This window comes from Hetaerina americana, unplaced genomic scaffold, assembly GCF_022747635.1.
Source record: "Hetaerina americana unplaced genomic scaffold, ioHetAmer1.1.p SCAF_50, whole genome shotgun sequence".
In the NCBI taxonomy this organism is placed as follows: domain Eukaryota; kingdom Metazoa; phylum Arthropoda; class Insecta; order Odonata; family Calopterygidae; genus Hetaerina; species Hetaerina americana.
The window spans coordinates 2,338,881-2,364,876 of record NW_027287096.1 but is presented as its reverse complement, the minus strand read 5'-3'; the positions used below and the strand labels follow the sequence as shown (position 1 = coordinate 2,364,876).

General features: G+C 36.0%; 1 protein-coding gene across 1 annotated transcript in view; it reads left to right on the top strand.

Annotated features, from left to right (window-relative positions):
* Positions 1-9,659, top strand: part of LOC139694562 (kelch-like protein diablo) — a 239,628-nt gene extending 229,969 nt beyond the window's left edge. Inside the window, exons 5-9 of the mRNA XM_071593064.1 lie at positions 1,172-1,331; positions 5,151-5,326; positions 6,075-6,227; positions 6,310-6,488; positions 9,292-9,659. Of these exons, the coding sequence (XP_071449165.1) occupies positions 1,172-1,331; positions 5,151-5,326; positions 6,075-6,227; positions 6,310-6,488; positions 9,292-9,475 (852 nt within the window). The 3' untranslated portion in view covers positions 9,476-9,659. The remainder of the gene's footprint in view (positions 1-1,171; positions 1,332-5,150; positions 5,327-6,074; positions 6,228-6,309; positions 6,489-9,291) is intronic.
* The last annotated feature ends 16,337 nt before the right edge of the window (positions 9,660-25,996 follow it).

Below are 25,996 nucleotides of genomic sequence, written 5' to 3'. Positions count from 1 at the left end.
ATATAACTGTGAAATACTTGAAGCTCTTCAAATGACGTGTTCCAATTAAATAATATAGCTGTAAGATTGCTTACGAAGGATCACTTGAAGAACTACAGCACACTTCATTGGCCAATTTTAAGTGGAAAAGGCTGAAGTGATTATTTACCACCCATGGATATTCGGAAATGTCTTGTCTGTCCTAACATACTTATGATTCAAAAGGGTATTAAAACACTAGTCAACCTCTTACAAAAAATTCTCTATTTCTCTCAAGACACCGTAACACTAAATGAAAATTCTAAAGTTACCACAGCGAAAATTTAGTAATAAAAATGTGTGGGTTTCTCTACTAAGTTGGACACGTTTTGATGCATTGCCTAAATATTTTTACCGCTTATGAAAGTAAGAATTTTGTAACAATAACGGCCTCGGGAAGAGTATGCTTTTGAACATCTCTTTCATTCATGGTAAATGTAATAATTTGGTATTTTCTAGTGACAAAGTCGTCCAATTTCGAAGTTATGTGCAACTCGAATTTCAATGACTTTGTCATTGTACCATTGGCGATGGCATAGGCCGGAAGGTGTTTTAAAACAACATTGTAAAGAAAGACAAAAGGTAATTTCCTGATTTAATATTCATTAAACCTCATGCTGGCAGTTCAAAGTGTTAAAATCATCCGTAATATTGAGGTACCTAACATAGCATTCTGGCAGCACGCATGAATTCCTTGGATTTTAACTCTATGAGTCATCGTTTTTCACTATTTCAATGGGATTACTTTTTGCCACTTTGAACTTAATTTGTATTGCAAGTGCTTGATTATGATCATATGTAATACCATATCAACTGGTACCAATAGTAACTATGTATATGAGTTCTGTGTGTGTTACATTTTGCACACCTTAAAATCTCTTATCTCGATCTATCTCTCATAAGATATTTCCTCTGTGGAAAGGCACTTAATGACATTTTCAAGGTTAGTTGTCATGGGGGCGAAAATTCCCTAATTTTTTTCAGGCTGGATGGGTGAGCAGTGCTTGAAATGAACATGATTTTTTTGTTTTAAATGAAGAGGCATCTGAATTATTTGATTGTTATTCAAATTGATATGAACTTCATAATGTTAATATTTTCATCTTTTTCCTTGGCATAAAATTGTTTTTTTTTATCATTTCTTATATATTAGCTCTCATTAGATGAGGAAGATGTATGGAGAGCAGTGCTTAATTGGGCCAAGTATCAGGCAGGTGTCACGCAGCCTACACCCCATTGGGCAGAGGAGGAACGAGCTAGAGTTTGTCAGCACTTAGCTGGGGTCATAAATCATGTGAGGTTATTACTTATAGGTGAGCATTTGTTAAAGAACTTCAACAAGTAATATATAAAACGCTGTGTACCTTTATTTATTTAACAGAAGAAAACCATAAGTATTTCATTGGTCTTGGTACCATTTTTAAAATGTTTCGAATTATATATAAGTATTCTGATTGAAAATTAACTCTTCTAGCAATCCTATGTGAATGAGTGAAATTCCATATTTCCAATACACAAAAAAAATTTAAGGCAATTTTTTTGCTTGGCTGGTTATTTACCTGCTGGCATCTGTCATTCAATGTACAAAACCATAGGTGTTTTGTTATTAGTCCAAGTGTTGTTCCCATTTGTTTTTCACACTTCTCATTTCTCATTGAGTCTGAATCTAGTTCCCAATTGAAAACATGTACATAATCATACAGACAATTTTAAAACAAATTTTCTTCAAGTGTCCCAAATATAATGTAATTATTTCGTATCTTTTAACCTATCAACATTTGTGCTCGTGAACCACTGAAAATGAGTGATCATTCTCAAGCTGTTTTTTATGATATCCATCTAATATCTGTCAAAAAAAGGTCATTAATTCTATGGTCATTTTCCTTGTAAATGAAATATACTGATCAAAACATTATAGCCTTTTGTGACATAATGAATTTTAATAACTGGTCTCATAGCTGTAGTCTCAAGCCCTTTGATGGTAGCTTTGAGTATTTCTAGTTCACTTATCACTGCTATCTCAATATCTGTTTTCCCATAGTCGTCAACATTACCAGAAGTTCATACTAAGTTGCTAACTTCAAAAATCTGTGGGTTAAAAAATGAAAACCACCAGTAGCCTTTCAAAAAAATATAAGCTGTTGCTCTACTATGTAAAAAAAACTTGCAATTGATGATTAATCAAATATTCACCACCTGCTAAAGAAAAGATACAAGGCTACTGTGTAAATGGGATATTCAATCAAATTGATGGAAAATTGTGAAAAACCCTAGAGTCCCATTTGTAAAAAAGACTTCATTAGAGGCTAATGGTTGGGAGGCATTTCTCAGAAGTCCTAATCACCTTGACCTGGGCCCCTCATTGTCAGGCTCTGTGCTTAAGCAAGTGGGTAAATAAGAGGTTGGCTTTTTATGCATTTTTCTTTTAACCCTGAATTGGTCGATTTCACTGAGATTCATTATGAGAAAGCGTATTCATTGTTGCATAGTTTACTTTTAACTCACCTTATATGCTTGAAAATTAATTCAATAACTGGACGAAGTGGTTGCAAAAAAGAATTTCCAAAAGCATCTGGTGAAGTTACTTCTATATCACCAAACACTAATCCAGTATATTGAAACATATGGTTATGATAGAAATGCAAATACAGGTACAGTGTAAAAACTGGCCATAGGTCGGTACTGTCCAATTTTTTGTGTGTGTTTGTACGAGGATGGTCCCAGAAGTACCCGACCCAACAAAGAATAAATAAAAATTTTGGAAAAAAATGTATTTATTTTTGTACATAATCTCCTTTCAGCTCTATGCACTTTTCCCAGCGATGTTCAATTAGTCCGAAGCCCGATATCCTTTCTGTAATAAGAACTGTCTTGCTCCTCCTCTAAATAGCCATAAACTGCCTACATCACTTCTTCACGTTGAAAAATTCTGCTCACAGAATTGCTCTATACAAGAAAGTTAAAACAATGGGGAAGTACTGAGGAAAGTCGGTGTTATCAGTTAGAGATGAGTCGAATAAGATAATAGTTGAACTAGAAAATATCCAAGAGGGATGGAAGGAATATATAGAGGAACTGCATGGTTAAGAACTTAGGCAAACAAGTCTAGACATAGAAAAGGAATATGACGTAGTGGAAGATAGCTTAGGTCTAGGCATACGCGACGATAAAATGGAAAGGGCTTTAAGGGAGCGTGGGGATTTAAAGGGATTTAATAAGGGCGTGGGGGTAGACAACATTCCTGCGGAACTACTAAATGGTTTAGGAAAATGTGGGAGGAAGAGGCTATATGAATTGATTCGTATTATGTATGAGGAAGGAATCTGGCTGGGTGGCTTGGTGAGATCAGTGTTGGTTCCTATTCCAAAAAAGGTGAAGGCTACATCATGTGACGACTACAGAACAATGTAAGTTTGATATCCCACACAGCTTAAGTTGTTCTCAGGCTCATCAACAAAAGGATGGAGAGCAGGGAAAATGATGACTTAGGGGATGATCAGTTTTGGTTGAGGAAGGGGAGAGGCACACATGATGCCGTTGCAGTAATGAGATCACTAATCAAGAAGAATATAGAGTGCAATCAAGACAAAGTTGCCTGTTTTGTAGATTTCGAAAAGACAGTTGATAAAGTGAATTGGGGAAAGGTAATGAGTATCTTTCAGAAAATATGAAGAGATTGAAGGGGTAGGAGGCTAATCCGTAACTCAGGTGTGATTGGGGAAAGGGAAGTCCGGATAGGCAGTGTTAGGAAGAAGTGTAAGGCAGGGTTGTCAGTTTTCACTGGTGCTATTCAACGTATATGTGGAGGAAATGATTCAAGAGGCATGGGAAGAACTGGAGATAGTTATGAAAGTCAGCAGGAAATTTGTAAAATCAGTTAAGTTTGTTCTCTAGTTTGTCAGTCAGCCAAGGGGTGCAAGTATTGCTGAGTGAATGGGAAATCCAAATAAAACAAAGGTAATGCGATTTTCCAGAAAGGCAAAGGCTAAGCTTAGCATTAAAATAGGAGGGCAGAAACTGCAGCAGGTGGAACAGTTTAGATATCTTGGAAGTGTTTTGGACCAACACAGTCAAAGTAGTTGGGACGTAAGGAGAAGAATTGTAGTTTTAATAGTTGATGACAAGGATGTGAAAAGGCTTGTGAAAACTTTGATATGGAACGTAGTTATGTAAGTAATAGAAACATGGTCATTGAAGCAGGATGATAGGCATAGATTGGAGGCTTTTGAAATGTGTGGAGAAAGTGAAGTGGACGGAAAGGAAAACGAATGAGGTGCTAGATATGGTGAGGGGGGAGAGAGGATTGCTGGGAGAAATCATAAGGAGAGAGGAAAAATGAATGCAACGAATATTGAATGCTAATGGAATGTTGAAGACTGTGATAAAGGGGAGAATGTTAAGCAAGTGAGGAAGAGGCAGAAATAGGATAGGGCTGTTGAATGGCATTGATAGTAGGAAGTGTACAGAGATAAAGTAGGATTATCTAGAAGAATATTTGCCAGCTTGTGTATATCCAAAACTTACCCCTACCAGTAGAATACCTACAATGACATAAGATCTTCTAAAAATGTACACGATCAATTGGTAAGGATGCATAATGCTTGGGGATCTAAATCTCTGGGTATAATGCTACCTGTTTAGCGGGCTGCTAAGGTTAAATTTGAATCTAAGCTATCTAGTCACAAGAAATTTGTTTAGCTTTCTACTGAATAAACTTGAATTCAAAAATTAATATTTTTGAAATTGTGGTGTGTATATCTGCTTTCGTTTATTATTATGTTGTTTACCCTTATTTACCTTCTCATGTCCATTATTTGCTTAGGAAAAAGTCCACAGACAAATGTATTATTGCTATTATTAATAGGAGTGGCTAAAGTGTTTTTGGCCATAGACTATGGTAAAGTATTCACTTTTCCTGTGTGGTTGAAAGTTAACTGAGTACCTGTGCTACTTTTTTCAGCAGTAAAATAATAGTTTACAAAGCTGAGAAAGTGAAACAAAATCATATCATTGTTTTTTAACTCTATAATCAAGCCGTAACCACTGAATTGTTAAAATAGCCATTTTTACAAGTGTTAGCTGAGTGATTTTCAATTTTTGAGGTTTTACTGTGGTTGCTTTCTATGTTTTAGATAGTCAAGTATTTGCCGAAGAGGTAGAGCCAACAGGTGCTGTACCAATGGAGCTCTCACTTGAAAGGTATAGGTATGCTGCTCTTCCAAACAAATTTCGAGAAAGGTCAGAGGATAAAAGACTGCAGCCAAGAGCATCAATAAAGCTTTTTCCTGGCTCACAAATCTTAGTACAAGTATGTATACATTCAATTGACTAGAAAGCCTTTTAGTTTACGTGAGTAATTTATTTTTTGCTTATTATTGATTTATTTATTGCATGGAGAAAATGTTCTTGAATAAAATATTCAAAATTAAGAATTATTTTCTTTCAATTTTGGGTAAGTCTTTGGGTTGAAGGGGATAAAGTTCCATATGCCGACTTTTCACTTTAGCATTACCATGGTATTAAAGACAGTGCATATTTTCTTGTCGGTCAGTGCTTCAGGGATGTTGCTGGTTATTTTTCTGTCTCTTTAACTCTGCATGATTACAGTGTATTTTATGACTACAATATTGTTTATAATATAATCTTGTTAGATTAATATTAATCCACATTAATGTGCATCTCAACCCTTCCTTCCCATCATGTTCATAACCAGATGATACTGAAGTGTATGTGGGTTAGGGAGATCATAAAAAAATGTCAGGGGAAAAAAGCCTAAGGCTTTAAAGCAAAGATGATGTGATGGATAAATTTGAAATTATTTCTGTGGCTTGCATCTTGAGCCTGGTTTTGGGTATGCTCAGGTAATTGCTCTAACAATTTATCCAGCGTAAAGGCTAGCTAAGTGCACATTATGAGAGGCTATTTGTTGTTGAATTATTTAATGGGGCATAATCTGGAAGTAACTGTATTTCACTTTTAAATATGTATACAGTCATAACAAGAAGAATTTTTTGATGCCATTGGTATGACTCTTTTACTCTTGCAATCAATTTTAGGAGAAGGCATCATACCAGAGAATTCTCAACAACTGGTTTGGAGTACCTAAGCAGGGATGGAGATTGGTCTACAGAGCGTCTACCCAGGGCTATTCAGCCGAGGCTTTTCACAGGCACTGTGATGGAATATCTCCTACTTATGTTATCTGTGTGGTGAGGGCATATTCTTCTTTGCTGAAGGTTCAAGACTCACCTTAATGGATTGTATTTTAAACATTACATTTTTCTTTTCTAGGGAGCAAGGGGTGAGATCTGTGGAGGTTTTAGTGATGTACCATGGGGAAAAACAACGCCAAAAGGGCATTATGTGTCATCTGAAAAGGCTTTCCTTTTTACCCTTGTGAATGGGTTGGACATCCCCCCAACCAAGTACAGCATAGTGAAGAAGATGTTCGCCATTTGTTATCATCCTGAGTAAGTTGTTTCTTTTCTGTATTTCCAGTAAATGCTTCATTTTTAGTCATTTAGTGTTGTGAATTCAACAGATATTTTTCCTTCAATGCATAAAATATACCAGGCACATTATACCTCCATCTATTACAGTAATCATCCTAGAGGATGTTTTAATCTTTTAATTGCATGAGGGTTAATTGCCTACGGTTGGTAATTTGTTATACGTATGCTATAAATTGATTTTGAAAACTTACTCACATTTTGTTTTGTTAGTTCATTGAAACCATGTAAAATTTAAAGTTACCACCAAAATAGATTTTCAGTAGTTTATAGCCGTAGTGTTTTTTCTATATTTTTTGTTTGCTTTATGCTGGAAACAATTTATATCTGTAAAAGTAAAAAAGTGTTCCTTCAGATGACAGAACACTTTGTTTGTAAAAACCTCAGAAATTCCACAAAAATATTTGTTTGGCTATTTTTACCATATTTTCCCATTGATAATGTACGCATTATCTATACAAAACTGTTCAGACAATCCGAAAAATGACAGTGTGCGTAATGTAATGAAAATTGAAAAAATCCAAACATTTACATACCTATGCACACAATAATTCAAAGAAGAATCTCGCCAAAATAAATTAGTCTGGAAGCATGCCTTTCTAATTACATTCTATTTTATACAGATCAGCTACATTTACAGTTATTTCATGTCATAAGTCCATGAGAAAAAGAAGATACATAATTTCTATACTTCATTTAATCTAATACGTAGTACTTCTTTATTCTAATACATAGTACTTCACGTATACGTAAAGTACGTCATACTATATACACATACCTGTACGTATAAATATATGATAGTATAGGTAGATCACTCAAATTCCAGAAATTCGTTACCTGAATCACTATTAAATAAATTAAGTGCATTTATTATCTCTTCAGGCACATCACCGAGTTTGCTCTGCGAAGTTAATTCTTCCTCATCTTCTAGCACTGGCGTTGAAATAATGCCTAAAGCTTTTGCAAATCCATTTTTTACACAAGTCACTCTGACACTCCAACTTTCCAGGATCCACCGGCTTATTTTTCTTCATAAGACACTCTTTTAATCCTTCCCGAATCTGTGTAGTCTTTCATTCTGGACATCATCCACTTTTCCCAACTAGAACATTACTTTGATTTTAAAGATTTATTAATGGATAAATCCTGGCATTCTTGCGGTTTCCTTTTTCTTTCGTGAAATTGATGACTTCTAGTTTAAACATCGCTGTATGCTATTTTCTTCTCCGTGGGTAATTTCCTTGAGGAAATTCTAAATTAAAAAAGCTTAACTCAAGCCAGGTTTGAAACAATCACCATGTAGGCGGCACTTTCATATTTCTTGGAGGGTGTCTATAGAACAGCTGAGCGCCAATACTAGCAAAGTAAAGCAAACAAATAATAAAATTCCATTTCATTCATTCTCTTTTTTTTATCTTTGATTTCCTGAAATTTAATTTATATAGCAAATGATAAGGTACACAAACCTATGTCTCGTTTCGACTTACGAATCATAGCCAAAAGGCAATAAGGCGGCATATTGTGATGGCTTTCAATATTGTTTATTTTTTTATCCTTCTGTTGTTTAGAATTAATTTCAGTCACCTGGCTCTGGGCATGTTTTATCTATACAAATTCATGATAACTACAAAGTTCTGGGTGGGTGTTATTGATGGGAAAATATGGTACCATGCATTCGGACCAAATGCCATGAATGTAATGCAACAATTTCAGCGTGTAAAAATCATATGCCATGACCAGGGTTGGCCCATTGGCCCACCATTGTGGCCCATGAATGTAATTGGTAAAACAAATTTAGTAATGAACTTGATAAGATGATGTTATTTAAGAATCCTAAAGTGTCTGTATTTCTTATATACCATAGGCATTTAATCTCTGGAAAAGTTTACTCCATCATTAATTTTATTATAAGAATATGTAATGTCTTAGATTTCCACAAAATGTGACCCTTTCCATAAGAAGTATTGAGATAAAATGAGTGAAAATCTTATTAGAATGAGTTGACTAATGTGATGTACACCATCGAGTCACTTCATTCAAACAAAACAGAAAAATTAAGGGTTATTCTTTGGGATACTGATAAGATGTTAATCCCATTCCCAAATGTTAATCATATTAATCATTTAGCATAAATGGGGTATCAATTAGTGGTGAATAAATACTTTTTGGCTATTCATCTTAGAATAATATCCCGCAGTCAACATATTACATTTATTGCAAGCATAATTTAATTTTTAGAGTTAATAATGTGGTTTTACTGTGATCAAATTGGATCAACATATAAATCATAATATTTAACATAGTTAACTGCCTTAATTGTAGTTCCTCCAAGTGTGAAGGGGTTTAATGTACTAAGTTTATTTGCTGGTTTATGAAGAAGTTTATTACTAGTTTTATAAATATTAATTGTTGATTTATCAGTATTGAACCGACCATCTAAAATATTCAGATCACTTGTCATGCTAGCATATAATTCTTTTTTGGTTAAACGGCCATAGAAGAGGTATCGTCTACAAAAAGAGACATTATTCCTAAAAGTTTCAGATAACCGATTTCATTGATAAGTTTAAGGGTGATTTATTTCAATAGTTGAAAAACTAATTCTTGAATAATTTGCTTTTTATAAGAGTTCTGTAAGACAGGAATCAAGAGTGTATGTGGGCAAGGTCAATACAGATAAAAACTTCTATATACCTTCTCATTGAAAACTGTGACTTTACTCTCTCTCTCTTGGTTGAGCCTCCAAACTTTCCTTATTTTACAGCTGTGGACCTATTTTTGGTGCAGGGGCAGACCTGTTCATTGCTGGGAACTGCAACACAAACATGGAGAGTTATTCTAACTTGCCTCACTCGTATGATGGAGAGCATGCTTCCAGCAGTATTCTAATGGGCGATTACCATTTTGCCGTTGTGGATTATGAAGTATTTACTCCCTCTGGGAAGTGATTTTATTTTCGAGTTATCCATTTGTAAAAGAACAGTAAGCCTAAAATAGCACCAAAATTTGTACAATTTTCCTGGGAAAATGATTATCCAAAGAATGAGGCATTGCATTAAAATGAATGATGATTATTGTTTCTTTCAACAGCTGGATGCCCAGGTTATGACAATTTTCAGCTGTGATGTTTTGTTACATATGACATGTGTTTTATTATTATGTGTAATCAAGAGTTCACCATGAAATAGCATAAATTAAATTTTTGTAACAATCAATTTTAAAAATTTATTTGACATATTTATCAATGTCTTAATTTTAAGTGTATCCAATCGTTAGAGTGCTTGATGATTTTTTAGAGTTCAGGGAATTGCTTGGATGATATTGACTATTGCAAGTTATATAAATTATGGTCCTGCAGCAAATTTTATAGTCATTATTTAAAATGCTTAGTTTCTAATCATCCTTTTCCGTTCTTTTTTGTATCTGATGAAAAAGTACTAAGTGGACAGATTTCAACCGGCTCTTGTAAACTCTTAGTATAATAAGTGTATAGCCCCCACTTTAGACCTTTGTTAGTCGAATAAACTCCATGCTTGTTTCAAGGCAGGTTTTTGTGAGTCTAATATGTGAAAGGTCTCATTTGTGTTTTAAAGAGTTATGTGACATTTTATCTAAATTTCTCTTTGCCTAGGTGCCTGTTGCATATCTAAGGTAAATGATATAGGATTATGATGATATGCTAAATGAAATTGATTGTAAAGGGAATTTCCATCCCTTAATAAAAATGAGGAAATTGTTGACCCTATAGGTTAGCAAGGTTAATAGTTTATTTAGGGATACATGGCTCAAAATAAAATATTCTAATAGTTTGGCTTGTCTATGCATATAGTATGTTATCCAGCAATAACCATAAGTTGACGACTATTGGGGTAATTAAAAATGACTAAGTAATGATATACTTCAGAACAGTTATACCAGGAGAACATATTCATCTCTGTTCACCAGTGAGAGCAAAAATCAAGATTTGGACGTTTTGGTAAAATCTTAAAAATATGAATAATTTTTTTTTGAAATGACCTCTTTATGTGTGTATTATTTGACACACTTGGGCATGACTCTTAAAACTATATATTACGTCATGCATTTGAATACATAAACAGGGAACTTAAGATATTTATTTTAAGATCTTATCTGCTCAGCAATTAATCTATGTATGTATGTATGTTCATATTTACATTGTATTTAGATACAATTAGGAGTATTAGCACACTTTCATAAGCGGCATGGGAAAAATGTAGAACCACAGTGAAAGAAAGAAATCCTGTTATAATATTTGCTGTGATATATATATTCTAATTGACAAATATACTTCTGATGGTTTACATGTTCAGCATCAAACCATTTACATCAGGTGACTCAATGGTGCTGGTTGAAAGTTGTTTACATTTATGGCCAGGGCTAACTGAAGGAAGTTGAAATATACTTGAATGAAAAGTAGTAATAAAAGAAGCATGTAGCTTACATAATTGAAAAGAATGGATGTGCATTTTCCCATACTCATCACAAATTTAAGTACAGAAGGCAGCAGTAATAAAGGCAAGTGGAAATCAATCATAAAAAATTGCATACCACTTCAACTGAGCAATATGTATCTCGTTTACAAGTTTTCTTCAACAATATCATTCTTGTTTTGCAGTGGTATTTTCTAATATATTGAGTGCTTTATTAAATCTTATAATTTATTCACCTATTTAAAATATTAAGTAGAAGGTAATCTTATGGTAATGTACATTTACATTCAATTTTGCCATAAGATTGTCACTATTTTACCACTGGTAGCATGATGGGAATGTTTTCCCATCAATGATTGGATGAATTGAATTTCCACTACATTTCCAGGCCCCCATGATTGCCCAGAAGTTATCATTTGAAATCTAGTTACTATTGTCATTTTCTGAAATTTCCTGCAGCAAATAATATAATTTGATTCTTTATTTCTTATTTTAGTACTCGGAGAGATCTCTTCTAAAATAATTTAGCCTTGGCTGTTCGAAGAAGTCCTTTGGTGTTCCATGTCATTGACATTCCAAGATCATATTTCCATCTTTGATTTTGTAGTATAAATTTGTTACTTTTAGATGTATATATATTTTATATATATACAGGGTCGCACCCAAAAGTGGTAGGACTGATTTTCTCTGGCGCGAACGGAGCGGTCGAGGGGGGTCTGCCTGGCAGGGTAAGGTGGAGGGGGCTCTTAGCAACAGACCAACACCAACCTCAGTCGCCTGCGGGCTGTCGTTGAGTGAGGACACCGTTTTTAGTGAAGGAAGTTTTTTGTTCGCGTCGAAAAACAAAATGAATCTGAATTTAGAGCAACGTTATTCCCTGAAGTTTTGTGCGAAACTCGGGAAGACGGCAACTGAGACCCTCGATATGATCAAGCAGGCTTATGGGGACACTGCCTTAAGCCGTTCCACAGTATTTGAGTGGCACAAGTTGTTGAAAGAGGGTAGGGAGCTCGTTGAAGACGACCATCGCTCCGGACGGCCATCGGCGGCAAGAACCGACACGAATGTGGACAGGACACTGCTGAACACAGACCGATGCTTAACCAGTGAAGAAATTGCAGACCAGTTGGGTCTGTCTGCATCCAATGTCCAACGCATTATTTCACAGGATTTGGTCATGGGCAAGGTGTGCACCAAGATGGTGCCGAAAATTCTGAGTGTCGACCAACAGGAAACGCGTGTGCGCATTTCCGGAGAAGCCAATTTGCGCCGAGATGAAAATTGTTTGGACAATGTGATAACTGGCGATGAAACATGGGTTTTTAAATATGACCCCGAAACTAAAAGACAATCCGCGGAATGGCACACTTCCGCGTCCAAAAAAGGCTCGCATGAGCAAATGAAAAATCAAAACGATGTTGATTGGATTTTTCGACCGTCATGGAGTGGTTCACAAGGAGTTTGTCCCACCAGGGGAGACTGTGAATGCGAACTTTTACGTGCAGGTGCTCATCTGCCTCCGAGAACCCGTGAAAAGAGTCCGACCGGCCATCGCAAACTGCTGGGTGCTTCATCATGACAACGAGCCGTGCCATGGCACGCTCGTCGTCAGGCAGTTCCTGGCCAAATACGGCGTTGCCATGTTGCCGCACCCGCCCTATTCTCCTGATCTGGCATCACCGGACTTCTTCTTCTTCCCCCTGATGAAAAGACAGCTCAAGGGACGACGTTTTGACTTGATAAAGGCCGTTCAAGAGGCTTCGACGAGGGTCATCAACGGCATCCCCAAAGAAAATTTCCAGTGGGCGTACGGGGAATGAGAGCAACGTTAAACTAAGTGTGTAGCAGCTCAAGGAGCATACTTTGAAGATTATTAAGTCGATGTAAGTTTATCGTCAATAAAATCTTGTAAAAAAATCAGTCGTACCACTTTTGGGTGCGACCCTGTATATATACATATATGTGTATATACAGGTATAAAAACATATATCTTTATATTTTTATGCATACATATATATATATATATATATATATATATATATATATATATATATATATATATATATACATTTCTATACACATCTCAAAGTAACAAATTCATCTGAAAAGTTCAGTGGTTTGTTTTCAGGGTGGAGCATAATGAACTCCTTAGCTACAAAAAATTACTGAAGACTGTGCAGGTGGGAGTAGAGGCATAAGCTGGGGTATATGATGCCAATTTCAGTAGTCACCATGCAGTGGGCTGCTGAGTATTGAGGCTTTGTCTTAGAGACATTCTTTAAAAACAATGATAGTGTGGTGGCGACACTAAGGGCTTTTTGTAGGTGGTTTTGTTTGGCTCATCATGACAAGGTTCCTTATGCTATAACGATTAGGAAATGGATCGTTAGTGTATGGTTGGCAGAATCTGCACTTCCTAGAAAGCTAGCTGAGTGACCTAAAAGTTTGTGGACACCTGAAAACATCGTGGCAGTGATAGCATCTAATGAATAGTCTCCATTGCAATCTGCACAAAAACATGCTGCTGCTCTTGGAATATTGCCCAGAATTAAAGCAAATTTTACACTCTAACATTCAGTTACACCCCTTCAAGGTGATGGTTGTTCAAGAATTGAGTTCAGAAGACTGGGTGAAATGTACAGATGCTTTCAATACAACCCAGCAGTATTCTGTAGTCTAGCAATGAATCACATTTTCACCTTTCCTGATCAGTAAATATGCAAAAATTTTGTTACTGGGCAACTGACAACCTTCGCGAACTTCAATTGACTTCACCTCTTCATAGTCCCAAAGTGGCAGTTTGGTGCGTTGGTCCTCCATTGGCATTACTGGGCCTTACTTTTTTGAATCATAAAGTTCAACTGTTACTGTGAACTCTGCGCGCTTGTGAAATGCTGGAGAACTTTTTACTCCCCAAAATTGAAGAGTATTGTGAGGAATATGACATAGAAGCCTTTTGGTTTCAACAGGATGGTGCTACAGCTCATACCGCCCATCATTCACACCAAATCCTGCAAGAACAATTTCCCAGCTGCTTATGCCTGTTATATAGTGACTGTTAGTGACTATAGCCATCTTTTCAATCAGAAGTCAGAAATGGTAAGTTAATATCTTCTAAACTAGGTCATTGTGTGCAAACTCTATGATTATGGCTTATTATAGGACCGGGGCCATTAGTACATGACCATAGTATATAACCATAGTCATCTTTCAGTCGGAATTCGCAAAGAACTAGGATACAACTGCTAAACTAGTACATTTTTTTCTTGGAAATGAAAGGATACACTAAGCATTTCACTTCTATTTGCATATGAAAAGGTTTACCTCTATGCTGATGCCCTAGTATAGGATTCAAGGCCCACTGTTTTTGACAAGAATCGTATCTTCAATAGCATTCACAAAGTACTTGGCAATTCTCATTAACTAGATAACCTTTTTCCTTGAAATTGAAAGTGCACACCAAACAACAATTCTGTTATTTGAAAATGGACAGAAACCTTATGTTCAAGGCCTATTATATCTTACAGATCCCAGTATTTGTGATGAGACTCATCCTTTCAATCCAAATTCAATAAGTACTAAAAAATATCTTGGAAATAAGATTATTTTATTGAATTTGTATGAACAATTTGCAGAAGTTCACATGCATTAAATTAATTTAAAATAATAAAAAAATTATCTATCACCTATTTATTATATAAAACCTCGTGTTAATTCATCAGTGGAAAAATTTAGCTTTCATAATATATATCTGTGAAGTGGAATTTCAGTAAGTAGAGTCATTATCAGTTAAAGATGGTTTTACTTGAAAGGTTTATCCATGGGCCTACTGTTGGGCATGCACTACCTCAATCATTTTGACTGATACGTAAGTGAGGAGATCTAAGTGTTTCTGACCTAACAAATAAACTAGACATTTTTTCAATTTTATTTTTCAAAAATGTCTCTTTTTAAATCAATAAACTTTTATCCTCCCAAACAGTAGTCGACATCTTTATCTGCAAATTAGGTGTTATATTATACATGATATCACCTCCTTGTCTGGTGAAAATCAGTCCACCAAGCAAAGCATTAAGGTGAGGAGTCAAGAAAAGGTCGCTGGAGATCAGATCTGGTGAACACATTGAAAGGTCAACCAAGTACAATTCGTGAATTTTAACCATGGTGACCACCGAAGTGCGAGCTGGTAAGTTGTCCAAATGGAAAAGCACTTTCTTCATCTTCAAATGCAGTTGCTTTTTTGCAATTTCTGTCTCTAGCTTCTCATTAATAATGCATAATACTCTTCCATAACCAGTGCGAGGATATGGAAAGATTCATCTACATCTACATAATACCCCGCAAGCCGCCGCAAGGGCGTGTGGCGGGGGGTGTTAGGTCACCAACCGTAAAAACGAAAAATACCACAATCAAAAAACAACACGGAAAATTACACCCCAGCAGCGCACACACTCATGCAAAACTCCCTCCATCCAATACTCATGCAAACACATACACCGCCAAACAACAAAAAACTGCACCCCAGGATACAGCACGAAAGCCATCCTAAAACACGCAAGCCAGGACACAACAAGCAAGAATGTGAAACATCACTACCACATGAAAATGCACCACAAAACACTCAACCCCCCAAAGAGACAGTAAAAGGAAGGGAATTCGACCCAACGTTGCAGGTAGCAGGAATTTCCCCCCGCGGAGAGGGACGAGGGATTGAAAGGGAAACTTAAAAACAGATGAACAGAACACGAATGAGGTCATTCGGAAAGAATGGGTTATTATAACAAAACACATAAGGTTAAAGATAAGATAAGATTGCCGAGGAAGGGTGATTTTGCTGGAAAGGCAGTGATTTTTTAGGATAGACAAGATATTTATTTGGTAATTGTATCCATCCAAAGCCATAACTGGTAGATTACCTATAATAAGTTTGGGTGTCACATCGGAATTCCACAGCAGAGTTTTGATGATGTCTATGGCAATTAACAAAGCAAGTCGTAGGTTTAGCGATAGTGAGCAATGAATCTATTAAAGAGAGTTTTGGAAGAAAGTTTCAATTGAACTTCAAAATTGGTAAGGAGAAACTACAACCACTCCTTTTCTCATGCACCCATTTGAGGTTTTGCCTTTGATGCACGATGAAAAGTTAGTCGTGAGGTTTTTATTAATTAAATAATGTATCTTAACACATGATTAATAAGAACAAAGTGCTCAAGGATGTTTCAATCCATGTTTGCCTGTGACGTCATCTCTCAGCGGTCATGCAGAAACAGCGTGTTAAGACCACGGTGCACAATGTATTTAATTAGATATAATGAATTTTGGAACAAATAGAGTTCACGAAGAAATTACTCTGTGAATCAATGGCATTACTGTTCATTTGGAAATTCTTTCTGCCGCATTGCATTGTGGAATCAGCAAGGACCATGAGATATTAAAGTTGGCTCCTTTAAAAATAAATTCCAGAAATGTATATTTTGAAAATCATGCTTGGTGATGAAACATTTTTACCCTCATGAAGTGGGCCTGCTTTGTTTCCATGAGGGCCTAAGGGAAACTATTATATCTTAGTTCAAAATGCTATGAATCCCATAATTACAATAAACAACAACTTAAGCCACGATAAATTTTAAGGCCTGAATTAGCATGTGACTCATTTATAAAAAACTTCAAGTAACCCTAGCATATTCTCGCTCAATAAGTAAGATAAAATAGTTTATCACCACTAATTAAAGGGTCTCTTGGTATGAAGAGTGGTAATTAGGGATGAAACTAACGAGTGATGTTTAATAAGTAAGGAGATGGTCTAAAGCTCTGTTTAATTATGAATAGACATGATTTTACAAGTCTTGCACCATCAGCATCTTTCTCTGAATTACACATCAAATTACATGTATACCAGGAAAACATTGACGCTTATTCAAATGTGAGACATTTGAAGAATGGTTGTGATGTTTCTGTTGTAGCTCTGTCGTAGTAAATGGGAAATTTTTAGGTAAATTATAACCACAGAAAAATTAATCAATTCATTATTTCTTATTTTAATACATATTAATCCCATGTAGCCCACTGCATCCCTTTGCCATTCGTTGCAATTCCACATTTTTACTATTTTCCATTCCCGCCATTTCTTGAAATGTCTCGGCTCCTTCACCTAGTTGTTTGATTCTTCCTGCACTTGCTCTGAGCCCGCTTTAGTGCAATGCAGTTCAGTGCTTCAGAGCCCGCCCTCACCTGACTCAGAATCGTAAGGACTAGAACGGCGACCTCGGCTGCCGGCGTGGAGCCATTAGAATTTTCGAAAGGCGTGCAATCGTCACCCATGGATCCTTTGGGGCTCAAGGATGGTCGTATCCTATCCGACTCCCGAGAACAAATACCCCTACCGCATTGCACCCTCACCCGGGAGACAGAATTGTGGAGGGGCGGTGATGTTAGCCCGCATCGCCTCCTCTCGCCTGGCGATTGAAACACTCACTCAACCGGTTAACGCGCTTCCTGTAAGACGTTGAGAGCAGGAAGGACTGAATTCCCCTTGCGAAGCAATGCAAAGGTAAGTGCATATCAGATTATGTCTTCAACAGTTCGAGAACTGGGAATAGACATTCTGAACGTGTGGGGAAAACATTTTAGCGATGTGTATGAGAGCTCAATTATTATTTGATCTAGTTTTTGTTCTTCCTTTTCCCAGGTTTTGCCCGAAAGAGCCTTCACGAGTGATTCGAATGTTAAGTACAGAGGAATGGACATCGGTGAGTAAATTGTACCCCTAACTAATTGTACTACTTTGTCATTAGTTATTATCAGTTTTCAAAAAGAAGTTGATAAAATAAGTATGTGCATTTTAAAATTCTAATTAAATTGTATGCGAGGTGCGGGTAAAACTTCAGTAATTTTAACATGGTCTAAGCGGATTTGAAGAACGTAGACAGAATCATCTAGACTAGCACGTTACAGGCTCTTCATCATGGCAATTTACTGGTAAAATTTTTACTAACATCTATCGAATGATTGAAAATGGAATTTTTAAAGGACTAAAAAACAGCAATATGCTATATGTACATCTTCATTGAATGATTAGACACCTAACCCCATTTTTTGGATCCAGTTCCACCCCATGCTTAGAAGGTGCTGCCTTAATGCTCTCGGTGTTGAGGTAGTTTAGTGTGGGATACGTCTTCCAGTAGTTTTCCCCGAAATGTACGCTTTCTCTTTGCCGGATATTCTTTCCGTAATCATCAGTATCCTTCATTGAAGAACGCGATCGAGATTGACTTCTGTATTATCGCGTTCGTGTGTTGTGCTATCAACGGTAAGAATTAAAATAGGTGAAGCAACCAGGATGAGGGTAGTGTGTATTACAAATATATAGTCTCGGTGGTGCGAATAATCTGACGGTAGATCACACTAAAATGAGGGGAATAGATGAAAGTAGTTTCGCTCGCAATGTTCTCCTCTTCCTTTTCGCCGTCCAGTTAGGGCTTGGCAGTAGAAAGGTCGAACGGAGAGGGGTGGAGCGATCCCGCCGACCCTCGTCTCCTTAATAAGCGACAGTGTCTGCTTTTCGGTTTCCTCTCGTTCCTCGCTTGCTTGCCTCTTCTTTGAAATAACTGTTTAACCTACGATTTTGCCTTTAGGTGCAATTGAGGTTCAAGTACGGCTTCGCGTAGGTTAAATTGAGACGGGGTCCTTTCACCCGAGTTTACATAATGCCACGTGAAACCTGCCGCATTCGGGCATGAGCAAATCCCATTCGAACCCGGTTGCTGTAAACGATTCGTACAAAATCCAAATGTAAAGTGTGTTTAAAGTCCTGCAAATTGTTCGGCAGACTTGATCGAGGCCTAGCCGTTCGGTCAAAACGCGCCACCGACTCATCCCCGTAATGCCGAGGAGGAGAGGGAACGACAAGGGGCTTGAACCCTAGTCCAACAGGTCCGTCGACACACTCAATGATACCCAGTTGAGGCTCGACCGTGGCGTATCAGACTGGCGCGTGTGCAGACGAAAGCCATTGGAATTGGCGTAACAGTGCATGTCATATAGCCTCGACATGGGAGAGAGCGCTTTGGTATGGTTATCACCAACTAGATATAACTAGATTTGTCAGGAGAAAATATTCAATTGTGCAATATATCGAGAGGGAAAAAGGGATTATCCATATAGACAGTGGTATATTTACTTTAAGGAATGAGGAAGTTGTTCTTGTGATGCCCTAAAGCGAATTTATAAAATGCTGCTCCAAACGTGAACGTCTACTTATATCATCATCTAGTGTCCTTTTTATTTTTAGAACATAAATCCACACATTTTTAATATTTTTGTAGAATTACAAAGCCTTTATATGGAGAACGCTAATTAGCTATTAACTGAATTCAAATAAGCGCATTTCCCGTCATCGCGTTTGCAATTACCAATTGAAGTTAAACCTGCACGGAATATCGCTACGAAGCACTTCACTGGCTGGTGTCCAATTGCACATTTTTCATGCCCCAAGCGTCTGTGATGTTTACCTGAGTCTGTGGAGACGCAGCTGGAGACGGGTCAGCTGTAACGTCAACGAGATAGCCCCGATCAGCGAGACTCAGTAGCCCAAACGCTGACACACTTATAATACAATTCCATCATTACTATTTTCCAACGCAGCCAGTCGCAAGTTTGCTCCGAGCAGTCTGAGCGTTAAGACGTGCCTCCACGTGAAGCTTGTATTTCGGCTTAGTTACCGCGGCGCGATGTAACGTCCGCTTGAACAGCGATACGCCGTCAAGTTTTGCGTGCAGCTTAGGAAGAATGCAACATTCCAGATGCTTCAGCAAATACAACTTGAGCATCCACAGTCAAGCAGTTGAAAAATAACTTATTTAATGCTAATATAAATTGTGACAGAAATTATAATGAATCATACAAGTTAGAGAGTCCAAGGATTGATTAGTAGCAGCTCTGAGTCACTCTTCATTCCCTTACAGCTCCTTGCACTGTCATTTTCCATCCCCTGCTTCTCATTGTTTATCCTAGGTCTAACTATGCTATTCTTCCCCTTAATATGCTTGCTCCAATTATTGTCTTCAGTGAACTATCTTGCCTCAGGAAATGTCCTATCAATTTTACTCCCTGTAAGTGTCCCCCATAAGCTTCTCTCTTCACCCACATTTCAAAGTACTTGATTTGTTACTCCCACCATTCTTTTTATGCATCACATTTCTATCCGCCACGAATATTCTTTTTTCTGCTTCTTCCGCCATCCATAGATTCCACTTCATATCTTTCAAGGAATCACAGCCTTATGTCTATGATAGGACGATTTACCCTAGGTAGTAGAATAGATTTAGATAGAATACTTCTTTCCGAGAATATGATCCTACCTGTCCAAATAATAAAAGTCTTCCACTTCCTCTGGTGTCTTTCCCAACTCTCATTTAAAAGATCCTCCTTGAGATGGCTACAAGCCATTGAATGATTGTATTCAATTCACCTGGAGTTAGATTTCTCTAAATCCCCTAATCCATGCTGGCTATTAGTGCCATTGTCAGAACTTCTTTCTTTACTAGTAACCAGTGCAATGCCATCTACAAACACGAAGAATACATATCCTTTCTCTGTTTATAATCTTTTATTATTTCCTTTAAATTATTCATTGCCTTCCCAACATCTGTATTAGATATCAAGGTAGATATCATTGAGTAAAAGGCCAAACTCTATATTTTAAACTTTTTTACCGCATCTGAATTAACTTTTACTCAATGCCTAGTCAAGTTCGATCTGGGAAATTAGTCAATTTGTGAATTATTGGGCTGAGTTTGTTTTTAAATAAATAGTTATAAACTAAGAATCAGATCATAATGATGACAGATCATAGATTTTATACATCATTACTGCATATTGTTAAGTAAAAATAGATTTCTGTTTTGGTTGAAGAAAACTTAAATTCAATTTCGACCTTTATAATCAATCAATCATATAAAATTCAATTTTCAGTGTTAATGATTTAAAATAAAATTTGCAAAAATGAAATACTGTATTTTCCCATTGATAACGTGGGTGTTATCTACACAAAAATGTTCAGATGATTGAAAAAATGAATATGTAATGAAAATTGAAAAAATTCAAACATAGACCTATGTTTACACACACTATATATAATTTTTACGTGCATGTATATAGTATATGTATATACAGATGCACAGCCTCTATACACGTTCAAGATAACTATAAAGCCCTGGGCACGCGGTATCTATACAAATACATGATGGCTACAAAGTTCTGGGTCCAGTTATGCAGAAGGTGCGCGTTATTGATGGGAAAATATGGTATTTACCTTTTATATACATGCTTTTTGGCGACTAAACACAGCATGAAGTTTAACGATTTAGATGTAGTATAAAAAGTTTCAAATTAATTAAGTTTAAAATGGTTATGAAAAGACTATTTGAGTTAAATAAAGCCAAATGAAAACAAACTACTTAAAAAGCAAATTTTCTTTGCAAATAATATTTTATTCCAATTTTTCCTTGAAAACGGGCTTGTTGCTAGAAAAAATCTAAGGTTGATATGCTGAGTAGTGTAGTGATATTTATTGTAATTCATAAAATAATAAAAACTGAAATGAAATTCTACCTAAACATTTTGATAGCTAATGATAATGCTGAATTTAACTTATTATTCCATTTTGCAGTGGAAGTAATCAATATAATTCTGACTTTATAGTTGCTAAGCACATTAAAAGAGTACATTAGAGAATTATGTTTTCTGATAAATGAATAGAAGAATATTGACGTCTGGCTGCTGCACACAAAGCACTTCATCAAATTGAAGTACTTCTAGGTGCATATGAGTATTGCTGATAGAGCTTCAGAAAGGAACAGTTGTAACTAAGAATGAAAACCTCTATAGCAGTAAATTTGGAAAATTACAGAAAGGGTGAACATGCAATAGGATATACATGTACTAGATAGTCACCATCCCATAAATTAAATTTTTAGGTGTCAACTGAGCAAATTAAAATGCATACAAGAGAGTTTTCTACAAAAATGGTGACAAAAATAATGCAATAATAAACCTTAGTTAAGATTCTTCCTAGACCTCCCCCCCTCCACGTTAGGAAACTTAAGGAATAGCACTACACCCCAATAAGTCCAATGTCCTTTAACGGCAACCCTGTATTACCCTCAGTGTATGCGTGGTCACTTGCATTTTCTCCTGTTTTGAAAAATACTTGCTTTTTTAGGATTTTCATTTTAATCCCATTTTAAAACTCTTTGTACCTTTCAACAATGTCTCAATTATAGCTCGTCGGGTGCTATTACAATATGTTCATCCCTTCATATTTCTTTTCAAATAAAGATGTCATTGGGGAGAGTAGATTTACATTGTTTTTGGGTTTTTCAAGTGATATGGATTGCATTTTGACGAAGAATAGTGATGAAACTTGAACACCAAAATTAAAATTTTGTATTAATAGTCCTGCCAATCTCTGAGCTTGCTATATATTTGGAAAGAAAGTTGCAAGTTCAGCTCACTTTTGTACTGTCAATTATTATTTGTTATATTAAAAAAATATGCGGATAGTGCCAGGTGGCTCACAAATCCCAAGCATCACAATCAAACTGAAACCAATATGAGCATTAATGAAAAAATCAAAACTAAGCCGCTACATAATAGTCAAAGCAAATGCAAAGCCATTACTATTGCACATGGCTCAGCAATGCACTGTCCAGTATCCCACCCTGTCCAAAATCATGCACCATCGAACTTTACATACTTTCTTCGTCGAACTTCCCACCAGTCATATCACTTTCAATCCATAATCTCTCACAGTGATTGTAAAGTTTATCAATCAATCCTTTGTCCACTGGCTACCCAACCCCTTACGTTTGTTGGGAGGTGCTGAAAAAACCCTCCTGTTAACTGATTCCACTCAACAATACTTCTATTTATAAACAAAAATTTATTCCTATTTGTTTTTTGCATTCTTATTTTAATAGCTGCCATTTTATCTTTTAAAACTTTCCTATTTCCTTAATTAAATATTCCCATGCTTTGTCATTTATAACTATTCTTTACATTGCAACAAACCTGCTCTTTCTATAATTTTGCACACTCCCATATCCAAGATATCTGTTACACTACCCGAACTTTCATGCATACAGAATAACTGCCTTTTATTACACTTTTTCTAGCTTTTTAATATGGCCTACCTCATATGGGTACCATACTTGGGATGAGTATTCCAGGATAGGATATATCAGGACCTGTAAGTTTTTTCTTTTATGGCTATGTGAAATATTCCGATGTCTGTTCTTTTTATTAGAAAAATAACATACATGCTCTCACTTCCGTTAATGCCCATATTATAATTGTATCTAGCTATCAATTTATTTCCTTTCTTGAAATTAGGTGTAATTTTTGCTCTTGGAAAAACATTTTTATTCAAAGTTATATAGAATAGATGATGTAGTTACAGAGCTATTGCAGTATTGCCCGTTTTTAGAACATCAATTGATATTTTGCCCTGTCCCGCTGACTTATTCTTCCTCATCTTCCTTATATTTTCACGAAATGAAGAGTCCACCGCATTAATATCATTTGTCAAGGGAAGTGAGTTGATTTATTCTTTTTCCCTGTAGAAGTACTATGCCAATTTTTAAAGCTTGTATTTTTATAGTAGTTTAGTCCAAGAACACTGGTCAGAATTAGGAGAACTCATTTATTTCAAAGTAATTACTCAAATCTACTAGCAGCAAAATTCGACAGCATTTAAATTCCTGTGAGTTATCAATGAAGAAGAAATTAATATTTTTCTCACAAGTGAATATCAATTTCATGGGGTCCTCCTGTGAAATTGATACTCACTTGTGATACTGATTACTGATATTCCTTCATTCCTTCACTGCTTTTTACCCTTCCTCTCCACTTCTCTCTTCTTCACTTTTTATCCTTGGATTTCATTTAACGGACATTGTTCACTCAGTGTGTAGAGTCACTCACCTTGATTAGCCATTTGGAATCCCTACTCCTATTCTGCCGCCTACCATATCATTGGACTTTTTGGTAACAGCCTATGGGGGATTTTTTCCCTCTTACCGAGTTCAGTTTAGAGTAGTGCTAATTTGAAATACATTCTGACAGTGGCCAAACAGAAATTACAAGATAAATCAAACTTAGATTCACATAAGAGTTTTACGCAGTGAATGCCACCTAATAATACTGTTAAATCAACACACAGCCCTGCCCTCCATCTGCCATTCCATCATATTTTCTGGGTCGCATATTATCAATTTAGGACATGATTTCTATCACACAGCAAGGTACCTCTCATAGGAGTACCAATTGTTTGCATTTATTTATTAGCAATATTTGGAAACTTTATTTTCCAAGTCTAGCACTGGCTCATTTATATATTTCTCTTATTTTACATTCATTTTAATTGTCAGGAATGTTTTTATGATTAGTATGTTTTTTATGTTATGATTAGTAGATTTATTTGTATGGTATTAGTAGAAAATTGCTATTAATGCTATTGATTCGTATTATTTTTTATCTTTTGCATGTATAATAAATGTTTTAATTATATATAATACATATTTTTGCATGTGTGTATTGATTGTGTGAGTATGCAGTGGGTGAAAATGCTATCACCCCTAATTCTCCAATGGTGGGCATCAACTACACCAACTCTTCCGGTCGCAAAGATCATCTCATCCACTGTTCACCAAACTTTCATAGTGGCACATTATCCTTACGTCCATAGTTGCATTGAACTGAAACGACAAAATCATTCTCTGTAGCAAAGCATGAGTTTTGATGTTGAGTCTTTAGTTGTGGAAGAGGACTTATTTTTATTTGGGACATGTTGTTGACCAGAATAACACAGCTCTTAATAGCATCTAATTACTTGACTTAGTCATTTAATTCCCATTCAATTTTATTCCCTATATCTTGTTTTAACTTATTTAATTCTTTGATTATTCATAATATTCCTGATATAGGAAATATTATGATATTTTGGCTCTGTCTTCCTTTACAAGTCCGCTCCTTGTTTTCATCATATTCTTGGCCTATTTTGTCCTCATCTTCTTGTAATTTCATTCTCGATAATCCTGATTTCCATCGTTCACCCATATTAAATCAAATTACTCTTCGTTATCACAAGTTCCTTAATTTCAAATGCGCATCTTTCATTTAAATTACACAGCCATCGCACAGATGGCTTCATATTATTTGATGAAAATTTCTAAAATGTGTTTTGGCTTATATAATATATTAAACTCTTGTTTAGGTTCAAAATATATATCTTTTTTATCATTCCAATCAGTGTATTGATGAAAAGTATTTTGTGTTACTTCAAATATTAGAATTCTACTTGTTTTACACTGTGTTGATTTTAAAAGAAATATAGCTTTAGATATTTGAGGAATAATGGGAAATTTCAGTCAACTTCATCAAATTTTCTTTGTATTTTCTGTAACATTGGGGGACCTTAAGTTCCAAATGCAATTACTATTATAATGTCATAGGTTCCTACAATTTTCGAGTCCCTTTTAACGTGGAGACCATTTCATAGAATAAAGACGAATTTAGAAAATTTGGGCTGTCACATTTAAAAAAAAAAGACTTGGGTGGAATTGATGAGTCTAAATTAGAGAAATCACGTGGTTGTCAATTTCATCCTGAACAAGGCAAACATAGAAATATATCTTAGTGCAATATTAATGGGTGAAGTTCTTAATTTTTTCACTACCTGTATGTTTCGAGGTCTTTACTCGTAATTTTCTTTTGCTGGGATAATATTGTCAGTCTAGCGCATGATTTGTTTTCACAAAGCGGTTCTAAACGTGAGAGCCATCGATCGTGGGTACTAGTGAGGAATTTGAATCATATGTTCTTGTTTAGAGTTTATATAACTCTGGGAAAAAATTATTCCGCATCAGGAGAATATTTGTTAAATTGTCTTCAATTATTAAATCCAATAACTGTTTAACTTTTTGGTGAACATACGACTGGCATTCCTACTGTCTAGTGTAG